The sequence below is a fragment of the Danio rerio genome, chromosome 5, assembly GCF_052040795.2.
Source record: "Danio rerio strain M-AB ecotype USA chromosome 5, GRCz13ab, whole genome shotgun sequence".
Taxonomy (NCBI): domain Eukaryota; kingdom Metazoa; phylum Chordata; class Actinopteri; order Cypriniformes; family Danionidae; genus Danio; species Danio rerio.
Genome location: NC_141025.1, coordinates 53,949,691 through 53,975,009, shown reverse-complemented (window position 1 = coordinate 53,975,009; position 25,319 = coordinate 53,949,691). Strand labels below are relative to the sequence as shown.

Sequence of the window (25,319 nt, the reverse complement as noted above, 5' to 3'; positions counted from 1 at the left end):
AAACAGCAGTATCTCTCTATGTTATCTAGAGCAGTCAGAGACTACAGCACATCAGCGGACTGCACAGTGATAATGAGGTGATAGTGAGAGTAATACAGCTCTATTTAAAGATAAGATGGCTGTTGCAGGACTAAATGTGAAGAGCATACAGGGTCCTCAAACATGGAGATTAACTGTTTCAATCTATCTTCAGGATTAGCATTTATCTGACACACTTAAGCTGTGAACTATTAAATCTAGCTTGTTGTGATTGTAGGGGTCAGAACTGACCACAGGTCACAACTTTATCACTTTCACACTAAGTTTAATGTCAAGACACTTCAGAGATAAGATTAGATGGTACACTCAGATTATTTAACATCAGTTGCAACTTTCTCTGTTTTGTGGTTCATCAATATCCACATTACTAAGGCCCTGTTTATGCGAATACATTTTAGTTTTAAAACGCATACGTTTTTACTATGGTTATGCCTTCTGTCTACACTACCCTGGAGTTTAAGCCCAAAAACGTAGCATTTTGAAAACTTTAAAGAGGCCATTTTTGTTTTTTAAATTCTCCGGCTGCGTATCAGTCTGGATGGGGGAACATGGAGACATCTGAAAATGGAGACATACCTGCCAACATTCGTGCTACCTAATTGGGGCATTTTCTCAATATGAAGTAGTCTACACAAAGTTCAGACTTGCATCCTTTCCTTGTAAATTCAAACTTCACATGTTTATAAGGAATTCACAAGGACACATTAGGTAAATCTTCAAATGTAACAGCAGTTGCATAACTTGCATAACTCGCTTTATTCGCGTGTCAAATCTGCTTCATTCACGCACCAAATTCACTTCACAATAGACGCGGATGGGGTATATGCCGAAGCATGCTAATAGGACTTTTAATTTGCCAGTAACCTGGGTTAAGAGCTTCCGGCGAATTGAATGCCAATGCAAAATCCGGTGCGTTTAAGGTCTGTTTTCTTTAAAAATCAGCGATCTCCATTAGCTGAGTGATATGCGATTTAAAGTGGGTCTCAGATTGTACAAGAAGCACTGCATTAAATTACATTTCCCCCGCCATATCTTTATAATATGAGCATTTATTTTACTCCAGTATATTCAATGGAGCTTCTGCGTTAGCCTGCCGATTCTGACGGGCGAGTGCGAGTAAACAGCTTTTTGTCTCGTTTTACGCTTGAGCAACCAAATAAATGCTAAAGTTTATTTAACTGAATGTATTTTAATGACATTACAACATCGATGCTTTATAAGGAACCGTATAAAATGGAAAAAAAGTTCACAATAACAGGTCACCGGAAGTATATCAGCATGGGAACAGCACTAGCTCGGCATATACCCTATTTGAGTGATGGGCAGGGCTTCTGTCTGCCTGGTGATTCTAGCTTCATTGCTAAATGACTAACATAGATTTTAGTGAGAGAACAGCTGTGTTTATGTGCTTTATGAAGACTGAAAAAAAGCATTGATTTGTTTGGAGCCGTGTCTGAGTCTCATAAACTCCTCCAGAAACTTAACCAAGATGATGGAGGCTTTCAGCAGAGCTTCTGACTGAGACGAGCCCTGCTTAATGAACTGTTGCCGGTGTCAGCAAGAGGATTTTCCCCCAAGACACCAACAACAGGCATTACGTCATAATCACGCCCCCACAGGAGCAAGCTCCTGATTGGTTAACACAACACGCGTTAAGCGCATCAATCACACAAAACACTAAACTCGCTCCACGTCATTCGCGCTGCCTCTATCACATATATCGTGCCGCAGGATGTCTATTTGTGGCTTTGCATTGACTTAGTATGTAAATTACTCACGCTTAATGCTTCTTCCCCATCTGGTGTGAACACAGCATAAAGCACAGTTTTTTTTTTTAACGAAGACGTATTAGTGTAAATGGGGTCTAACTAATTAATTACCTAGTTAACTAACTAAATTACTAAGTCAGTCATTTCCGAATTTATTGTGTTATCAAAGCAATTTTTGTAGCTGTATCCCAAAACCTTGGTATTTAATCTGTTATTTACTGCAATAAACATAAACTTCATATTTTTACGGTAAAAGTTTGATGCTCCTTTACTAGGAAATAGATCATTCAACGATGAGGTTTCACAGATTGGGTCTCATATACACAGTATATATTAAGCTCTTTATATTCACATTCATGTTTGTTTATTAATTATTTTCTATTTCTGTTAGCCTTCATGAAATATACAAAAAAACTAAATTATTCTTTTTTTTCTAATGCTTGGTCATTTTAGAAAAAGTCACACAAAAAAAAAAACAAAAAAAAAAAATAAAACTAAACATTGATTAGTTTTTTTTTTCTGCTGATAAAATAGTGCAGGGTCATTTTTGACCCGCAAGTTATCAGGAGTGTGAAATAAAGTGAGAGTTCTAATATGTATTATATCTCTCTGCGTGTTCTTGTGTTCTTACCAGAAAGATGTTGAAGATTACAAGCAGAATCAGCATCCATATATATCTGTAAGCCATGTGCAATCCAGCCCAAACGCACACCAGAGTCACCAGAGCAAACAGATACAGCATCATGGGCACCTCTGCAACAACAAACAACAAGAAATCGAGTTAAAGCTCAATTGGGTTTGCATGATCAAATAAGCTCATTTAGATGGAGAGAGAGGGGGAGAAAATAGATGATTTCTAAGGTGCAAGATGGCAACATTTGAAGATAATATATCTGTAGAAAATTCACAAAAGCTTTGCTCATCAATTTTCAGATGCATGCACGCTGACTATGCGTTTTTTAACGTCTGCTGCATGCACTGATGCCAGCAGCCACGGGTGCTGTTTTCAGTTATAGAGTGGGCTGGCCAAGCATGCTTCAGATTTTCCATAGTTCAGACTAGCTTTTCACATGCAGCTAGAGCCCTTTGAACAGATTTCGATTTGGCATAAGAGCCATGTGGGCAGGTTTATTGACCTGGGGCTGGAGTCCAAGATGGCTGCCAGCGACACAAACAAACAAACAAACCCGATAAACAACAAAAGAGAAAAAAAATAAAGTGAATTGTCTGATTAAGCAGGTCACAGTCCAGAGATTGTTCCGAGGTGAATGAGGGCAGCCATGGGCGCAAAAATACAGTACTTGGCCTAAGAGTGTTCTTCATGTGGGCAAACAATGCGTCTCTGTGCCAAAAGTCACTCAAGCTGAGTGATTTATTTTAACAACGGTTATAAGATTAATTACTTAAACATTTAATCAGCTTCAGGAGGTGGGAGGAAAAATATGTGGTGCAAACACTCTGTAGTTAATTTACGCATCAGTATAAAGTAATGATTTACTCATGACATAATGAGATCATGGGCATAAACACTACAGTAAAGTGTTTTGTTATTGTGTATGTGAACGCTTGACAGATAGTACTCACAGAATACATATATAACTCAAAATATCAAGAACTCAAATATATGAATAATGATTTGGTCCAGTATCTATGTTTACATGGACATAACTAAATTATCCATAGTGTATATGTGTGAATGAGTGCGTATGGGTATTTCCCAGTACTGGGTTGATGGTCACCTAGATACAAGAGATGCCTTAGAAAATCGTCAAGGAAACCAAGCACTTGCGCTTGTCACTTCAGGTCAGAATAACAATACAGGTGAAATGAGTGCCATATAGCAGCAGTGAAGAGACACTGCTTTAAAAAAAAAAAAAAAAAAGGATGTAAGGATGTCGCCAGAGTGGCTTTTTGGGTTTCTTTTCTTGTGCATCCCAGCCACTAGCTCCCTATCTGAAAGATTTTTTAACATAGGTGGTATTATAGTCATTCATCACAACTTGTAATGTTGCAGTATTTGAATAATGACAGATGGTTTCTTTACTTCAAAGCTCAGATTTGATTATCAGAATTTGTTTTGTTTACAGAGTATGAGGTTTACTGTATTATTATTATCATTATTATTCACACTTTACAGATGTTGATCTACCTTAACCATTGCAGACACTTTGTAACATTTTATTTATCAAGTTTAAGAGTCTTAGAAATGTCGGTAAATTAAAATAAAGTGGTTAAAAAAAAACCTAATATTTTGTCACCTTTGAATTATAAGGTTCTATCTGACATTTGTCAAAATTGAGTTTCTGACAAATTCTTATTAAATTACAATTTATTTACATTATGGGATGTTTTTTATAAGTTGTTTACATTTTAAGACTTTTATTTTAAAAAAACAAATGTTATACACATACTGTTGCTATGGAATGCAAAAACTTTAAAGCTCAATATCTCAAAATCATTCAGAACGCAGACAGAACCTTATGATTCCAAGGTGACGATTTCTAAATGTATTAATAAAAATATTCAATAATTAATGATATCGAATGATATGAAACATGATATCATGATACTTTTTTTGCAATATCGCCCAGCCCTAGTTAAAACATGCACAAACCAAAACATAGTTAGGTAAACAAAAGTAAATAAAACATTTAAAGACCAATTAGACAAATAAATAAATAATATTAAAGTCAGCATGGAATGTTAGAGCTGAGACTTTTATTTCTGTATGTTGATTATCAACTAGACACAGAGTAGGGTGTAGGGCTTTCTTTTTGCACGTCACTCACTTGTAGAAAACTAAAGTAAGGTAAGAGGAACAAAGTTAAAAATAATAAGGCTTAAGCCATCAAAGTGACATCAACAAAGTAAATTGCCACTCCAAAAGCAGATTCAATTAGTCAGACTTTTTTTTTCTTTCAGTGAATTAACTTGTACAGAATGTTCACCTAAAGAATAACAATGTGTGCAAGCAAAATAAACATTGCAAATTTAGATTTCACACAGACTTTAAAATAAGTTTTGAACTTCTTTTAGGTTACGTAATTATGCTTTTTTTGGCTACACTAACACCTCTCGCCCACCGGCGGTGCTTGTGATGTCTATGTTGGACACAGCCAGGCAAGGCTGCGACTGATAATTAGAGAGAGGGAGAGGCAGTGTGTGATATTGTATCTTTCAGCAGGCCTTTTTTGCATCCACTCACCTCCCCGACCTCCTGAGAACCCTGTTTTTAATTCCTCCATTTAATGAGGGAACAAACAAGTACGGCTCCAGAATGGAGAGAAGGCTGACTCATCCATCATGCTCTCCTCTCATTACATAAACACAGACATGAGCTTGGGCACTCCAAACAATGGATGAAGACCTGCATTTCAGCTACCATTTGATTTCCAACTCACGCCTCAACGCACTCAAGAGGAAATTCAGTGGACAAACAGAATATTACAATATTAGCATTTTTCCTTTGATGGCTGTAATTGATTGGACAATTACAGACTAATACATTAGCTGTGTTTGTTGATTGAGGCACATCAGATTCAACAGCAAATGTTCAGAACACACATTTAGGGCACAGGAATATTCATTGATTTAACCTCCACAACACGGTGTGCTTCCTTGTCAACGGTTATCACGTCCCTGATGAAGGAAAACAATCCTGCACACACCTGCAGCCTTGTTCACGTTGTCTAATCAAATTAAGCAAAGCGAACTCAGCGCAAAATCATGAGAGACTTCAAATAATCCTCAAATTCTCTAAGCACCATTGTTGAAACGCATGCATGCACTGCAGAAAAACAGCAAATGAGATTATAATTGGCTTTCATTAGACCGAACAAGGGTGAAGAGCTTCAATCTAATCCAATCTCGGGCTTTCTTTAGGGACAAGATTTTCAGTTTGAGAACATGGCATTTACTGTTAGCGGCGTGAAGTGTGCTTTACCAGCAGAACTAATGCACAAGCAATAACATCTGTTCTGCTTTGATGTTGATATGACTCTGATGACATCGTGAGTGCTAAGAGACAAGCGGAGTCATAGGCCATGCGTGACTGACACATCTCTGCGGTGAGCCAGGGAAGACAGCAGAAGCAGGCAAACATTATGAAAGAGCTGGCAGTGAAAGTAGGCCACACATTCCTGATCTGATAGACAACACATGGCACAGGGCCGAAGTTTAAGACCGGGTTAAGACTAAAATGGCACAGTCGTTCCGTTCACCTCCTGGGGTTTGGATTGCTGTTTACTTTTACTGATGGTGTTGTCTTAGAAACGTTGGTAACACTTTTCAGTGGTCATGTTACGGTGTAAACGTCGACAATTCAGATTGTGTAACGGAGCAAATGCCCATGCGCACGCCACTCACGAGTAAGATTATTTGAACATTTTTCTGACATATGATATACGTGATATTTTATGACCTGGCAAAATCCAAAGCAATCTTATGAAATTCTGCACTGAAAGGATAAGACATTACTTTGTCTCTTTTCTAGAGAAGGTTTTTAGATGTCATGCTTTCAGACAGAAATCCAAAGTGTAGCAGCACTGAGATGAGTGAAATTAAATGGGAACTGAACAATACCCTGCTGAAAAATCCAGTCTAAACCAGCCTAGGCTGGTTGGCTGGTTTTAGCTGGTCAACCAGGCTGGTTTTAGAGGGGTTTTGGCCACTTCCAGGCTGGTTTCCAGCCATTTAAAGCCTGGTCTTAGCTGGTCAGGCTGGGAGATGACCAGCTAAAAACAGCTTGACCAGCCTAGCCAAGCTGGGAGTCCAGCCAAAACCAGCTATATCCAGCTTAAACCAGGCTGGTCAAGCTGGTTTTAGCTGGATTTGGCTGGTCATTTTCCAGCCTGACCAGCTAAGACCAGGCTGGAAATGGCTGGAAACCAGCCTGAAAATGGCCAAAGCTCCTCTAAAACCAGGCTGGTCAACCAGCTAAAACCAGCCAACCAGCCTAGGCTGGTTTAAGCTGGATTTTTCAGCAGGGTAGGCTATGCAAAAGTTTGGACACCCTCTCTTTTGAGTGGATTTCTAAACCTGTAGTCACTTAATGTTGATTATTGACAACACAAAATTGATTTGAGTGACTCAGTGAACCTTAAAACAGGTGCAACTAATCATGAAAAGGATATTTAAGATAGCTGATGGCTAGTCGTGCTTCTCCTTATTGTGAACCGGAAAGTAGCAACATGGAAACCTCAAAAGAATTTCCTAATGACCTGAAAACTAGGATAATTAACCAACATGAATTAGGAGAAGGATGCAAAAAGCTATCACAACTGTTAAAAGTCTCTGTCTCTAGTCAGAAATATAATAAGAAAATGGAAGGCCACAGGAACACTTCTTCTGAAGGAAAGATGTGCTAGACCAAGAAAAATATCTGTAAGGCAAAGGCGAAGAATGGTTAGAATGGTCACAGACAAATCACAGACCATCACCAAAAAGCTCAAGGAACATCTTGCTGCTGATAATGTCATTGTACATCGTTCATGAGTTCAGAGCATTTTTCACAAAGAACAGCTCAATTGAAGGTGATGCAGAAGAAGTCTTTTCTGAATTTTGCCAACAAGAAGAGTCATTTAAGATATGCAAAGGCTCATCAGGAAAAGCCTGAATCATATTGGAAAAAAATATATACTGTGGACATATGTTGGAGGGTCCATCATGCTGTGGAGATATGTGGCAAGCACAGGAGCTGAAGGTCGCATGAAATACACTCAGTATCAGCAGAATCTGAAGAACTATGTTCAGGAATCAGCAAAGAGGCTGAAGTTACGAAACAGGATTTATTAGCAGGACAATGACCCAAAGAACAGTTCTAGATCTACCAAGGAATTCATTCTCAGACATCTGAATGATCTAGAATGGCCATCTTAGTCCCAAGAAGTGAACACAATTGAAAATCTATAGATTGACTTGAAAAGGGCCGTTTATGCTCGATAGCCATCAAACCTGACTGAACTGGAGACATTTTGCAAGGAAAAATGGCCCAAAATGCCTTTAGCAAGGGTTCAGGGACTTATCCTTGACTGTTAGATAAGTCTACAGGCTGTTATTTCAGCAAAAGGTGGCCATACAAAAGATTAATGTCACTAATCTGTTGGTGTGCCCAAACTTTTGCACCTGTCTGTTTTTGTTATGACCTAAATTACATTGCACCTGTTGATTAAATAAATGTTATGTCAGAACTTACATGCTGCTTTTGGCCTAGCCCTAGGGTATAAAATATATCCAGATGAAATTGCTGATTTGAAAGGCTAGCAGGCTAAGGCTTTCATTTATGTAAATGATCACCGGTGGCCAAACTTTTGCATAATATAGTTACTATTTTTCTTATTTTTTCTCTTGTCTTCTTTTCTATGTTTTTTTTTTTTTGTTCCATTTACAACTATCGAGACAGCTGGAATTTGAACATGTTACTATGCTGTATTTTATGCTATGCAATGTTGTGCTCTTAATTAAAATTAAGTAAAACAAAAAAAAAAGAAAGAAAAAAAGAAAAACTGATTGAGAACTCGTAAGCTGCTCGGCTCATACTTTTCTTTCACACTGCATGAGTCATGACTATATAAACATAAATGATTTCCACACAATTACTACTTGCAGCAAACAAAAACACTTACACACACAAAAACACACATGAGCATGTATGACAGCAAAAAACGCACTGTGTATGCCTGCAATTACAGTATCACTGCATGTTAATTGAACAGTAAAAGTTAAGATAAAGATATAAAACATGTGAAAACATAAAATTTATAAGCATAATCAGTACTGATTAAACTAATCCTAGCACAGCAGCAACAACATGTACTTCATAAATATACCAAGACAATAACTGACAATAAAATGAACACACACATTAAAAAGAAAGTATATAAGTACAAAGAAGCCAGGTGTGAGAAACTGGATTAAAGAAATCCATTTACAGACAAACCCAAATGAATACACAGGGCTCCTGAAGATACACAGAGATCTTATGAAGAGAAATTATGGATATGTGCAAGAAACTGACAATAATGAACAACATTATAACATTATTACCTTTAGTCCACAGCCTCAACTGTGAACAACGTGTGCTCATGACTATCTATTGACACATAATGATGCGGATTAAAAGTAATAATGTTGTAAATAACGTTCACACCAATTGCAACACACTATACAACAACAATGTATCATAAGGAGAGATGGTCTCATTTTTATTTATTTATTTATTGTTAATGATCTCTCAAAATACTTATAGCCTTTGACTTGCATTTTATGAATCACCAGGGACGAGCAATCTTCATTACTGAAAAAAAAAAAAAAAAAAAAAAAAAAAAAAATATATATATATATATATATATATATATATATATATATATATATATATATATATATATATATATATATATATATAAAAAGAGGATTTTCCCTTACATTTTAATTGAACCGTAGGTGAGTAAACAAACAGTAAATTTTCATTTTTGGGTGGACTGTCCCTTTAATTACACAAATGTGCCTTTATTATTGCTACAGTAATCATTTCACGCATATATCCATAATTACATCATTTGAAATAGTTCCCTGTGCCCTGTTGCTTTTATTGTTGTGCATATCAGTATGCTCTTTGAACGTGTTGTTCACTCTCCGTGTCCTTCCCTCCCTCCTCTCCCTGACTTTCCATCTCTGTAAGCACATTCCAGGCTGTGGTCTGATTCTGGACGCCTCTGAAGCAGCAGGTTCCCAAACCCTGAGGAACCTTCTCTATTCTGGCTAGAGCACTTACTTTCTCAATCAAAAGCAGACTCTTATAAGGCCATACGATTCAAATAAAAAAAGCCCAGCCTGCACAACCACCTCTGATCATTGAATCTTTCCACTCATATCTCACAACTGACTTTCAGCAATTTTTAGATGCAATTTAAGTATTTACAGTTAACACTCTATTATATTGTAAATTATTGTTATGGTTAAAAACATAGTTTTAATTTTAAATATATTTAAAAATTGGAGTTTATTTATTTCCAGATATTGATGTCATATTATCCTTCAAATATTATTAAATATGATTAACTTATTTCAAAATATATTATTTTAATTTAATTATTTAAATTTAATTTTATTTTATTTTATTTGCTTACCAGTCACAGTGGCTAGTGCTTTCCAAGGTTTTTGAAATTTCTTTCAAGTATGTGACAGCAAGTCTTAATGATAATAACTGTCTTCATGATGGAGTCATTTATTCATCAAATTTATTCAGAAAGTTGATTCAATCAAGAACATAGCAAGCACACATCTTTACGAATGCTTCATTAAATAATTGATTCACTCGATTAGTTCAAAAACACTGTTCTTCACTGGACTCAAACCCCATTGTCGTGGTAAACTCCTCAAGTCTGCCAACATACATGGCGAGCTACCAGCTAACTGGTAACAGCAGACCATACTGAGGTAAGTGGTCAGTTGATAAGCGTGAAAAGGAACAGTATCATACTGCCCAGTAGTGTTTGCTTTAAAGACGAATTTCAGCCATACATACTTCTGGCTACATAAATAGCAATCTCCAAATACAGGGCTATGTTTTTAGAATGAGTCTATGGAAACTCTTTTGGAGAGACTCGTCGGAGTCTTTTCGCAAGTGATTATACAGGTGCGGATATATCTGTACACTAAAAAAAAAAATATTCATTAGATTTACTACATTTTTAAAGGTAACTGGTTGCAAAAATGGGCTGAATTTAAACAAACAAATTAAGTTGAACACTTTTCAATTTAATTTGTTTCAATTCAGCCCATATAATTTGTTTGCAACCAGTTACTTATATATATTTTTTTTTTTTAGCAAATCAAATTATTCATTTTTTTTTCAGTGTACCAACTCTGTTACTTGACCCTCCAGTGTATTCATGTTGCTAACTTGTAACCGTTGTGCTGGACGCTTTTCTCCAATCTGTCTCTGAACTGAATATGAAGCACATCAAGGAAGGTGAAGAAAGTTTACCTTTACACATCACTGATCCTGCATTTGGTGCTTATAATTTTTAAGCCCTGCTAATGAGCATTTCATAAAATACATTTGATGTATTCATTAGATTAATCTATTAGGTAAACAGAATGTGGCAAAGTGATATACAATCCAGAGGCAACTTTCCACAGGTTAAAATACAGAAAACCATTCCATCCAATCACAATCTAGAACTCTGATGCGATGTTATGCTGAAAATGGAAAGCAAATGAACACAAACTAAGACATTTCAGATGAAATAAGAGAACTCAGAGTGTGGCTGGAAGGGCATCCGCTGCGTAAAACATGTGCTGGAAAAGTTGGCGGTAAGCCGAAAAGAAAATGAACGACTGAATGATTACAGTCACATGAAATGTTTTAACAATTTTTTTGCTACATTTTTTTTTCGAATGCCTTAGGACTGCTGCTGTTTAAGGAAGACAAATGAATTCACAAATTGCATCTATAATATCTTACTTTGGGTTCTGAAGATGAACAAAGGTCTGATGGGATTAGAATGACATGAGAGTGAGTTATTAATAACTGAATTTACATTTTTGGGGTAAAATGACCCTTTAAGTGACCTTGACTTCTTTATTAATTAAAATGCAGGAACAGACTGTATAATAAAACCACATCCACTGTTTTGTTATTCCAGAGTTTGACCCTCAGCATGAGAAGGCAAGCACTGAGACGCACTGGGGAAAAACAGCGGGGCCTAAATGCGAGACAGCGCTCTGGCTCCTGTTGAAGATGCCAAAGCAGCTGTCACAACACTCCACCAACAGGACAAAAGAGCTTTCTTTGTCTCCCCCTTGAGTGAGTTAACATCTGTCTGGCCAATCGCATCATTGATAAGGAAAAAAAATATCAAGAGTGTAAACGGGAAAAGATATGAATGGCTAAATAAAAGGGACTGAGTAGAGAACAAAGAAGGTCAGGAAGAGGAGAGATCTTCCAGTAAGTCTGCTGGAACACCAGATGATATTGCGAAAAGAAAAAAAAAAACAAAAAACAAGGGATAAAGCTGGACGAACACACTAGATCAACACACTCTCTGGAATCAAACACTTGATATCCTTTGTGTATATGTGTGTGTGTGTCATCAGACATCCTGGCCCTTCCTCTGAACTGAGAGTGTGGGGAACGTGTCTGGCCTCATTCCAGCGTTCTGACCAGACGTTCCATACAGCATGTTCTGCGAGAAATGAGACCCCTCCAGGGAAAAATAACAGTGTTTGAATAATAAAAGGATGGATTGACTGTACAGCAGTTGTATGAAAAGGGATACGAGACAAAACATGTTTTCAAGAATTAAAATAAAACAGCAAATGAGCAGTATTTTACTCCAGTACATTCATTCATTCATTTTTTTTTTTGGCTTAGTCCCCTTATCAATCAGGGGTCATCACAGCGGAATGAATCGCCAACTTCTTCAGCATACGTTTTACACAGCGGATGCCCTTCTACCACCAACCCAACACTGGAAAACACCCATACACACTCATGCATACAAATACACTATGGCTAATTTAGTTAATCCAATTCACCTATAGCACATGTGTTTGGACTATGGGGGAAACCGGAACAGCCGGAGGAAACTCACACGGACATTGGAAGAACTTGCAAACTCCACAGAGAAACCACAACAGGCCCAGCCGGGACTCAAACTAGCAATCTTCTTGCTGTGAGGTGACAGTGCTAACCACTGAGCCAGTGCCACTTACTCCAGTACAATATAGGATATTTTTTAAATACATTTACTTATTTGCTGACCTAAAGTACCTGAGCATTAATTATGAATTATGTCATGAACTGAGGGTGATGCTAGGGTTTCTTTTTTAATGCAGATAATATTAATAATAATTCATTGTGATTTTAATTTTCTTAAGACTATATCCTATTTGTCAGTTGTTTCTAATAATTTAAAATATAATACAATTTTCTATGGTCACTTTTTTATTTTACATTTGTAAATTAAGGTCACTAGGTTTTTACAAAGAGATATCTGTCATGTTGAATGGCAATGGACATTTTGCCATTTATTAAAAAAAAAAACATACATTATTCATACAATAAAGTAGTAGTAGTAATAGTAGTAGTAGTAGTAGTAGTAGTAGTAGTAGTAGTAGTCCTATCAGTATTACTAGTAGTAGTATCAAAAGTAGTAGTAGTAATAGTAGTAGTATTAGTTATACAACAACAACAACAACAACAACAACAACTACTACTACTACTACTACTACTACTACTACTACTACTACTACTACTACTACTACTACTACTATTACTACTACTACACCTACTACTACCACCATTACTTCTACTACCATTACTACTACTACTACTACTACTACCATTACCATTACTACTACTACTACTACTGCTGCTACTACTACTACTACTAATACTACTATTACAACTACTACTACTATTACTACCATTACTACTACTACCACTACTACTACTACTACTACTACTGCTGCTGCTGCTACTACTACTACTACTAATAATACTTTTAGGAATGTCTAAATTTTTAAGGATTTAGAAACAAATTCAAATATCATATATTAAATAAAGCATTAAAATAACTTACATTCCAACAACCTATTATATAAACTATCAACTTCATAAAATAATTTTCAGCAGTTAAACAAGTTTCCAAATAAAACATATCTTCTGACTTAATGAAGTGATTTATGATGATTTCAGTAAAACAAACAGATTCCGACTCTAGACTTTGGGTGAAATCCTGGGAACATTATGTAACAGGAGGATAGTGTTAGTGATATAAGCAGTAAAGCAAGGTCATAAAGATACGAGATTCAGAAGGGTGAAACAGACAACACTTAGAAGCAGCTGAAATATGATAGCCATCAACAGTGGTTTAGACTCTGAAACCTTGCCTTTGTGACACAGCGGACTGTAAATGCATTATGCAATTGTGAAATAGTGGGGAATATTGTGTATGACCCAGGGATCAACTGTCTGCAATGCACAGTTATTACCAAGCAAATACAGTGAAAACAGATTCTAAACTCAGAAAACATATAGATAATCTATGTCTCTTCAAAATCTACTGAGATTGAATAGGGTTCCAAGAACAATTACATAAAAAGCCCATAAACATATATGAGCTCTGTGTGTTTGTTTATATCAAAACGTGGCCCTATAATCATAAAGTATCTGCAAATAAACATATCTGTTTATCACAGTTTCTGTATTTTGAATTTCACAAGTGTTTTCCGTTTATTTATGGTTGTGAATTGCATTATGGGACCTTGATCTCAGCTCTGTAGACTTCTGAAGTTGAAAAATCAACTGTAAAGTTTAACAAAATTATATTTACTGACATAAAAAAAAAACATAAAACAAAAAAAAAATCACTTATTTTAACATTTTAGGGTTAAACTTAGTAGTAATGTCTAATGAATGAGGAAAATGACTATAAAACCTTGTTAAATAAATATCAAACCATAGTTAAATCACATTTCAGTATAGAAAAGTCATTAAACCTAAAAAGGAGGCACAACTTCACAGTCCCTATAGTGAGCAATGATCAATGAATGAATTAACTATCAAATAACAATAAAAGTAATACAATATCAATCTTACAGACTCAGTCATTCATTTAGTTTCTTTTCGGCTTAGTCCCTTTATTAATCTCTGGTCGCCACAGCGGAATGAACCGCAAACTTATCCAGCACGTTTTTACGCAGCGGATGCCCTTCCAGCTGCAACCCATCTCTGGGAAACATCCACACACACTCATTCACACTTATCCACTACGGACAATTTAGCCAACCCAATTTACCTGTACCGCATGTCTTTGGACTGTGGGGGAAACCGGAGCATGTGGAGGAAACCCACGCAAATGCAGGGAAAAATATTACAGACTATTATTTGTTAATGTAAACATTCATAAAACCTTTTATTTTAACAATGTATTAAATGTCGAAATTAACATTATGAATAATAAATGCTTTAGAAGTATACTTCATTATTAGTTCATTCATGATTTCTATTATATATCTCATAACCCCTAAAGCATGCAGTCTGTGAGCAATAGCAGTCATACTCCACGACACAAACATACCTCATTAAGAGAGCTGAAGGATTATTGCTGAGCCAATAATTCTTTTCCAAGAAAATAAATGCATTTTGAGAAAGCACTCGTTCTTTTAAGATCATACTGAACAACTGCAAAGCCAAATTGAATCTTTAAATAGGGCTGAGGTAATTATCTCCTGGCAGGCCTCGAAAAAGAACACCTCTGCCTAGCGGCTAAAGGTTGACTCCTTAATACTTGCCTCTACATTATAATGGGATTCCACATAGGCTGAAAAAAAAAAAAAAAAAAAAAAAAAAAAAAAAAAAAAAAAAAAAAACAGAACATTTTATAGAGCACCTCAGAATATCTCACATAAAGCAAGTCACAAGCCAGGTTTCCATCAAAGTTGGCAATGTCAGCCAATAAATGCCATTTTAATGATATCATTATCAGCCTGATAACAAAATTAGGCAAATATCCACTTCAAGCGCTTGCTGCACACCACTTTTTTATTGTTTTACTGGTATTTAGATTTTTGATTATTGGTATTTTACTCGATTTTATTTATATAAAAGAAAGTTGGATGTAGAGGTCATTTCAGTGGCGCAGTGGGTAGCACGATATTCATACAGCAAGAAGGTCACTGATTCGAGCCTCAGCTATGTCAGTTGGCATTTCTGTGTGGAGTTTGCATGTTCTCTACATTATGACATGGGTTTACACCGAGTGCTCCACTTTCCCCCACAAGTCCAAAGACATGCTGTATAGGTGAATTGGATAAACTAAATTGTCTGTAGTGTATGTGTGTGAATGCAAGAGTGTATGGGTGTTTGCGGCCGTGTTGGGTTGCGGCTGGAAAGGTACCCGCTGCTTAAACATATGCTGGATAAGTTGGCGGTTTATTCCGCTGTGGCAACCCCTGATTAATAAAGGGACTAAGCCGAAAAGAAAATGAATGAATGAATAAAGTTGCCTGTTAAAAAGAATAATTGAAGAGTTGTGCCCTCTGAAGTTTCAATCAAAAATGAACATTTTTGTTCAGCCGCCTTTGTTTATGTTGATATATTTCATTGTAAGGACAAGGAAAATGACTTCTTTGCCATAAAAATGATATTACTGAACATACACACATGATCCTGATAAAAACGCTCATTTTAGACAATTTCAGATAGCATTTAAAGTTTTTGCAGCTAAACAAAATTAATACTTATCAGTAATAATTGATAAAGTGCAGAGATCAGTTTAAACTTTCATGAAGTTAAGGTTTAAAATAAAATCAGTTGCTGTGTTTGACTTTTGATTTTGCAATCATAATGAAAAAAAAGGGAAATAAATATATTAATCAGCTGATACAACATCGATCAGCCTCCAAATCTAAAGAGTAAGGTTTTAACAATACATGTATTTGTATTGAACCATTTGGTACGAGACTTTCAGTTCGGTGCACATTAAAAACCAAACGATTCAGACTAATATCCAAAAAGATAAAAGAGAAAGTGTACGAAGTATAATGTTTTTAGTGCAACAACGCTCAACAAGGCATCCCAAATGACATGACAGGCGACATGCTGCCTTCCCCGCCCACATCTAAACAACAGATTCGAACGGCACAAAACAAATCACTGAGGCGATCGGTACATTAGCTGTGGATATGAGACTTAATCGGTAGTGGATATTTCGGGTTTTAAGAAAAGGTTAAATGTAATAGAGCATTGTTACATTTTTATTATTCCTTAATAAGCCCATTTCAGTCAGATAATAATTTCTGCTTTCAGATCTACTGAAATGGCAGGTGACAGTCAAATCAAGCAGATTTGTGCTGTCTGAAAAGAAGGTGGAATATAAAAAAATACTGACATTGAATCAAAACATTGATTGAAACTCAATTCCACTTAAAAGCTGAATTGTTCTTTTATTTTTATTTGTTTAAAAAGCAAGATCATACTTATGATGTTAATTTTAATACATACAAAAATAATAATAATAAAATAAATAAATCAGACAAATCCTCTGGATTTTTTCTTTTTTCGCTTTGTCGAAAACATACCGAATCGTGACACCACTGTGTCGTATCGAACCGAACAGGGATTTTTGTGAACTGTTACACCCCTACTAAAGAGTTATCATTATCAGTATTGGTCACAAATTCTATACTCTTGCATCCAAAACAAATAATAATAATAACTGCCACAAAAACTTTATCAAAATACTTTCAAGTAAAGCTGATGGAAATGCTAAGTATTGATTAAAGGAAGTAAATGTTATCATATTTTCCAATTAACTTTAGCCCATGAATCCTATGTAATCTACTGTATGTTATATTTTAGAAGTTGCAAAAATTGTTTTGGAGTTTTTTTTTTTTCCGCAAAAATGGGCTTTCAAGCAAATATGGTGTCACAGGCACATTTTCAGTGCACTGGTAAAGCATGTTGTATATTGGGATCACCTTTACAGATGCCAAGCTTAACCCATGCTGTGTCATGGGAACTTCCAGAAGTGCCAATGCAAACCTCATATGTTGTATTATGCACCTGTCATCAACAATAGTCTGAAAAGCAATAAATGGCCACCCTTTGTGATTATTGTAAACATGCAGCCTTTAGTTGGGGGAAGAATATGAAGGTATGTCCTATCCAGCACACCATAAACCTGTGGCACAAGATGCGTCACAGAATTATGGTAGACCCACAATAAGTTTTGCAAAAAGATGGGTTCCTTTGAACTGAATCTGACAATCAACAGCTGCATAATGCCATTGATTTTTGTACAATTATTTGTGAAACTGAAATCATAACAACATGGCAAATTTGTCTGAATACTCTCTTCATTTATTTTCCATTTGGTGAAAGCATGTGGATGGGGGCTGGGAGTTCTTTGTGATAAAACAAAATGATATATGGAAACAGCTTAAGGGCAAAATTTTGTTGCAATCCACCAAAAACTATTTGACGATTCCCTTTCATCACTTGTGATGTCATCACAAACACCAGCTTATCAATAAAGGCTAGCTGCATGGAAACAGCTTGTAGATGGAAAATGTTGCAAATGTTTATCCCTAACACATAACGGTTGTCCATAAAAAACAAAGGGAAAAAAGGTGTGCAGGTAAAAACAACAAAGAAGATTTAGGAGCTTGTGTTTGTGCTGTAAGAGTGTTCAGTGGTCATCATATTGAATCCATTGGTTTTGTACTGTATATCTTTCATCATGTATATTACTGGTACTGCAGTAAATGAACGGTAAATTCATTAACCCTTAAAGACCGAGACAGCCGCCCGCGGCTAAAAATAAGTATTGCTCTTAAATGTTTAATAACTTTTGATCCGCTGATCCGATTCATACAATTCAAAGATTGGCATAAAGAGGATAATCTCAGCTTTCCAGCGCTGTAACATAGTACATTCGCGGACTTTCAGAGGCTCTGGAATCAGTGCGGTTACGTCATCAAAATTTGACAACGCTGATTTGACAAAGAAACGCTCGTCACTGTGTCTCCGGACAAACCAGATATGATGCATTGATGCATTGTCCCTCCTCCATGCCCAGATTGGTTCAAACTCACAATCTCTCAACCAATAAGCATAGGTTTCGCTTTCTGGACCAACAATGAGCTTTTTGAACAACACGGAATGAGAGATAGGCTGTACATTTACGCGCGGCTAAATAAAACGCAAAAAAAAAGTTTTGCATGAAATAATTCTCATACTAAGTACTTTTGCATGCACAGCAGCACAGAAACATGACAAAACAGTGACACAGCAAAGACGAACTGCTGCTCTTGCTGTTTTCAAAAGACGCAAATGAAGGTGCGGCTGTTTGTCTGCATTGCAGACAACCATATCCAAATCCACAGACAGTCATGTCCATGCTGGCACATAAAACCTAAGGATGGTCCATATTGAATCTAGTTTAGTTATGTAACTATTTATAGTATAGTAAATATTTATATCTATTTTTTTACTGAGGATTTGCACCATGTTTATTTGGACTTTGACGCATTATTTATTATTTTCTTATTTTTTTATTTGTTCATTGTAAGTGGTGTTGTTTATAGTAACTGAAAATATATTATTTGGAAAAAGTCAAAATTGCTTCACTGTTCTGTTATTTTGTAACATTTTTTTTTTTCTGTTTAGTTCATTCCCAAAACTTTTGGGCAAATACATTGTCAGTAAATAAATGCATTTTTTCCCCCATTGAAAAACGCCTTGGAATAACATTGAAATAAATTGCTATAACTTGCTCAGGGAATGGTGGATGTAGACAAAATTTATTTTGGAAGTATAAAACATCATAGCATGTATTTCTAAAGAAAGAAAAACAAACTTCATAAGGTTTTGTTTGTAACAAATAGAAAATGCCACTTTTTTAAAAATCGTTTCTGGAAAATTCTGGAATATTTTCTGTCTGTTCATATGTTTTTGGACCAAAAAATTTTTTAGACTGGACCTTTAAATGATACAGATTGAAACTTCAGGTTCTCCTGTTTAAAATGATATATGACACTTGAGGCTGACTACTAAAATAAAAATAAAAACTGCTTTTAAAAAAATAATAATATAGGCCTATTAGGTGCCCACAAAATACCTCTAGGTCTTTAAGGGTTAAATAGTCTTAAGAATTGAGTGTTCATGTCACAGTGTTTCTTCCGTTTGTCTGTGAGAGCATCAGTGCTGTTTCATCCGACCTAAAATGTAATCACTGAGACATTTGTATTCTTTGCAAAATTCAGCCACTTTTATTTGGAGCTGCTTGTGTGATCGATTCGAGACCTATATGCATATAAACAAGCCTAATCTTGGGTTGTGCCACCGTTAGACATCAATCATGTGAGCAAACAAACAGTCTGTGTGGCACTAATGAGCAGCACCTCCAGTTCCACTTTAGATAGAACCATACCTGTCAACCTTTCCGTTTCCGGGAGGTTTGGAAGTTAGGAAAGCAGTTGAATGCTTTCATTATAGATCTGTGCATATTTAAAGTGACACCTCTGTTATTTAATGTGATCAAAGTAAAAATCTAAATAAAGGATTTATTTGCTGCTCTTTAATCAGAATGTTTAAATTATACATTGAAGATAGGTTAATGAGATTTAATATGTTGATTTAATTTCCTTATAATAGCTATTCATTTGAATAGGCTAAACTGTTTAATTTACTTACAGCTTTTTCTTATGTATACTATTTATTATATCCTTTGTAAATAATAATAAAAACATATTACTGACAGTTTCTACTGTTTATTTACAATGAAACAGCTACATATTTAGTAATTTGGGGATTTTTTGGGCGGGTGAGTATTTCTTATTTTTACTTCCCAATGTTGACAAGTATTGATAGAACATTTATTAAACATGTTATTGTCTCATTTAAAAAAAAAAAAAAATAATTAAATATATAAAAAATATATATATATAAAAAAAAAAAAAAAAAAAAATATATATATATATATATATATATATATATATATATATATATATATATATATATATATATATATATATATATATATTAAGAAAAACAAATCAATATTGTTAGCCTTTATCACCCAGCCTTACAACTCTGTATCCTGAAACCTCATAGAAGACACTTTCTTAGGACAGCTGATGCAGGTCACACACCGGATGCACCACTCAGCGGAGCAACACGGCACAAACAGGACAATATCGCACATCAGATGAGCACATTCGAATGTTGTTTAATATGAAACTATTGAGAGCACCACATAAATATGAACAGTGTCCTGAGTTGTAGCTGGTCGTCGCGGACAACTGCCGACTTGCTGCACCGGTGTGCGTACCCTGATAGAAATCTATGTTTAAAATTCTAAAATGCATGTCACTGCGTGGCGCATCGCCAATTTGCGAATCTGATGTGTGACCCCCTTGAGCGTTGCATTACAGTATCTTTTGTATATAATTGAATAGTAATAATTACAAAAAAAACAAAATATGACATTTAATATGTTGCCAAAATTCTCAAACGAAAACATTGTAACCATGTTCTTTTTTTTCCTGAAACTTTTCAGTTCCATCATTTTTCAAAATAAATTTCAGCAAAATACAGACGGCATTGAAAAATAATATTCCCATAAACTTTGCAAAACGGAAATAAAATGGAACATCCTTGGAATGTTTGCATTACTAAAAACATGTGGTTTGTCATAATTAACTTTTATTTTTTTGTTACCAAAATCCAACCCAGGCTTATTCTGATTATGTATTTCTTTATACATTTCTGGAGAGAGCAAAATATGTCCCATTTTTTGCAGTTTTTGTTTTTATGAATCCACCAGAGGCCGATGTGTACGCTTTTTCAGATCTCAAACTTATCGTATAAATCCACCAGAGGCCCCTGTCGACTGAATGATTTACTGACCAATCGACCTACCCCCCCCCCACCCCCCCCCCTTCCTAAAAAAACCCATAGTGTTTTAAAAAGCACCGACTGACCTGCACACCCACTTCCATAAACCCAAGTGTTTTAAAAAGCAATCCAGAAAAACAAAAGTCTTCGCCTGCTTTTTACCATGTTTTCAGATTTTTCCATATTTTTACTTTGTTATATACTTGTTTATATTTTTTGGGCTTCTGTTTTTGTCTTGTTTACTTTCTGGAACCGTTCTTTACTGGACTCGAACCCCGTCGTCATGGTCAACTCCTTCCTGCGTCTCTAGTCCGCCTACCTGACAGCTAGAAAGCCGTTCATACAGAGGTAAGCGGTCATCTGGTAGGCGCGAAAAGGAACGGCGTCATACTGCCTCATTGCGTCTGTTTTAAAGACGAAATGCAGCCGTACATAACTTTGGCTACATAATTTGTGATCTCCAGAAATGTATAAGGCTAGGTTTTCAGAATGAGCCTATGTATATGTCTTATTCTCCTTTTTATTTATCTGTCCCCCATATTTCTTTTAACTTCTTAAATAATGTTTTTATAAGATATTTTATAAGATATTGTTTGTGGAATTACTAATATAAAGTTTGCCATCTGGCTAAATAATTTGATAATAAAATGTTAAAATCAGGTAAAACTGCCTACATGTCTGCATGGAGTAGGATGGACCAGTCTAATTATTTTTTTTCCACATTACAATGTGTCTTTATGAACCTATACCTAAATTTAGCTTCCTACAAGTCAACTGCCCCACCTGGAAAACAGTTTTCACTCATTTCATCCCAATCCCCAGCTGAATGTTTAGTTTGTCAAGTAAAAAAGTTGTAACACACCCTGGCAGAATCAACACCTTACAGCAGCTGAGTGTTCAGAGGAGCGAGTGTTTTCAAAACGCATATTTATCTGACTGTGCTTCTCAAACAGTCATTGAACACATCCGGCATGAAGGAGCAGACCTGCAGCATAATGTATTTGCTTACGTCTGTGTGTCCTGCCATATGAAAAGGCATGAGTAGGAGTTCTACAGTGAGGTCATTGTGTTTGCAGGCAAAGGGTGGGCTGACGGTGCAGCCCTCTGTAATAAAGTTGAGTGGTTTAGGATTAGCCCGCTGTGCGGCGAGCATGCTTGCGCACAAAGAGGAAAGCTAACATTGCACATGGCAACCCTTGCTGACCACCCACACGCACACTGTACAATACCAGCATTTAAAGCCCAGAACAGCATTTACAGCTAAACAATACAACCATCACAGAGGATTAACCAGTGAAAGCCGGTGTTTTACATGCTAATTGTGCAAGCATGAGTTGGAAGGTGCTGATATTCCTCTTTTAAACAGGGATCATTTTGAGGCCAAACATAAAGGTGAATTTTGTAAATGCTAAACAGACAAGATGAGGCTGTAATGCAAGGCCGACAGTCTGTTTGTTTAGAAGTGGAGGAGCAAGTTGCACTACATTTAATCCGATAATTGACAAGCCCACACAAAACTGCTGATGGCTATTTGAAAGAAATGACTAACAAACAACCACAGAAGGAGAAAAATACTTGAAAGGTGTGTGGCAATTTGGAAGTCTGTGTAATACTTTCCAAGGGAAAGCACCTAATCATCCCTTCCTCTCAGTTTGTCTGACATTATCTTCAGTTCATTATTTTTAATGTCCTGATTTCCTGTAAAGTGTTCATCACCATGCCAGATTTCTCTGTAACGGTTGGATAGCTCGAAGCTAATTATTCCCCGAAAATTTTTGACAAAACGTGTACACACCTGAGCTGTTTGTTCGACCTCTGTAGATGTCATCATAGGCCTTCCACTGCTGAGTGACTTGATACGCGTGGATGAAGATCACCAGTACTCCTACCAAACAAATGAGCGGAACCAGGGCTGCCGTACAGAGAGCCGCATATACATTTGGGATGAAGCACCTGCAAATGAGAAACACACAGACAAACATAAATATATTAATAAATAGAAAAAAAAAATATATATATATATATTTATATATATATACATACACACTCACCGGCCACTTTAATAGGTACACTAAATTGCTAATCAGCCAATTACGTGGCAATAACTCAATGCATTTAGGCATGTATACATGGCATGGTCAGGACGATCTGCTGCAGTTCAAACTGAGCATCAGAATGGGGGGAAAAAAGGTGATTTAAGTGATTTTGAACTTGGCATGGTTGATCGAGCCAGACAGGCAGGTCTGAGTATTTCAGAAACTGCTGATCTACAGGAAATTTCACGCACAACTATCTATAAGGTTTACAGAGAATGGTCTGAAAAAAGAAAAAAAATATCCATTGAGTGGCAGTCCTGTGGGCGCAAATGCCTTGTTGATGCCAGAGGTCAGAGGAGAATGGCCAGACTGGTTCCAGCTGATAGCAAAGCAACATTAACTCAAATAACCACTTGTTACAACGAGGTATGTATCTCTGAGTGCACAACATGTCCAACCTTGAGGCGGATGGGCTACAGTAGCAGAATACCACACTGTACCACACTATATATATATATATATATATATATATATATATATATATATATATATATATATATATATATATATATATATATATATATATATATATACAGGGTTCAACGCTAAAGATTTTTTATACGGGTCCGATCGGGCCATTGGTTGAGATTTTTACTTGCCCTGCCAAAAAAAAAACTAAAAAGTTAATAGCTAATTGGCCACATATTTTAAATAATGGCAAAATGATGCCTGTGAATCTAGAATTTAAATATGTTAATAAATGTATAATGAGCAAAATTCAAGATTTTATGCAAATGAAAGAGCAGTATGAAAAATGTGCAGGTATTTTAATACAATTCTAAATAATTTTTATAAAAATGGCTTGCCAAACAGACAACTGTTTTTTTTTTTTGTTCTTTCTTTTCAGTTCCTTAATTTTGTACCAATGTAATTGTCTGCTTCTAAGACTTTAGAAACAGATGTTTTCTTTTAGCTTCATTGTTTAATTTTGCCACCATGTTGCCATCTTCGCTGTACTGGTTGTTACTGGGTTACAAAAAAAAAAAAAAAACGCGTTCATCGTTACTGGCCGATAGGTAACAATCCTGTCTACTGTCCCGAGTGTCTTTCACGCTGGCCCCGGGCCACCAGGCAGTTCTAATAGTTGAGCCCTGATATATATATATATATATATATATATATATATATATATATATATATATATATATATATATATATATATATATATATATATATATATATATATATATATATATATATAGAGAGAGAGAGAGAGAGAGAGAGAGAGAGAGAGAGAGAGAGAGAGAGAGAGAGATGTTTATCAGGTTTATATGTTAAAGTATGTGAAATGAGTTCGGAATAACACAATCTGCTTCCTTCTGAAATATTTTGACATCGACATTTCTCCTGAGAGATTTCTTTTTTGTTTTTCTCTTACTCGTTTCCATCTATCTGAGGAATTTCTTCCAGTCAACCTCCAATGTTTTTCTCCTGCATGCAGTTATGAAGTCTGAGGACTGGTATTTGTAACGGGAAAGCTTTGGGAAACTCAATCCAGAGTAATCTTGTTATGACGTGATCTGTATCAAAATAAGCAGCAGTTGCATTCTGTTCACAGGCCAGACATCGCTCTGGTCAAACAAACAGAATGGACAAACACAGCACGTACTCATTTTATAGAGCAGAAATGGCACAATGTAGACATAATAGAATTTAAAGCATGCGAAATGTCTGTAGGAAAATAAACAGGCCATTTTTTACTAGACTTCATTTGATTAGAATTTTGAAATGCTGGCCTGGTTTAGAATACGCATAGAACTATATAGCTTCACATCTGTTTTATATGTAGTTGAATAATAAATATAAGCAATCAATATAACATTTTCAATTACAGTTGGTCAAAATTATTTGCCCTCCTGTATTTTTTGTCTTTTTCAAATATTTCCAAAATGATGTTTAACAGAGCAAAGAATTTTCACAGTATTTCCTATACATTTTTTTAAAGGGAGAAAGTCTTATTTGTTTTATTTTGTCTAGAATAAACACAGTTTTATAGAAACCCAGAAGGGA

At 35.8% G+C, this 25,319-nt stretch overlaps 1 protein-coding gene across 2 annotated transcripts in view; it reads right to left on the bottom strand.

Annotated features, from left to right (window-relative positions):
* Positions 1-25,319, bottom strand: part of adgrv1 (adhesion G protein-coupled receptor V1) — a 269,966-nt gene that overhangs the window by 19,159 nt on the left and 225,488 nt on the right. For both annotated transcript variants that reach the window (NM_001001845.3, XM_087251637.1), the window contains 2 exon segments: positions 2,440-2,561; positions 23,009-23,166. In NM_001001845.3, the coding sequence (NP_001001845.2) occupies positions 2,440-2,561; positions 23,009-23,166 (280 nt within the window).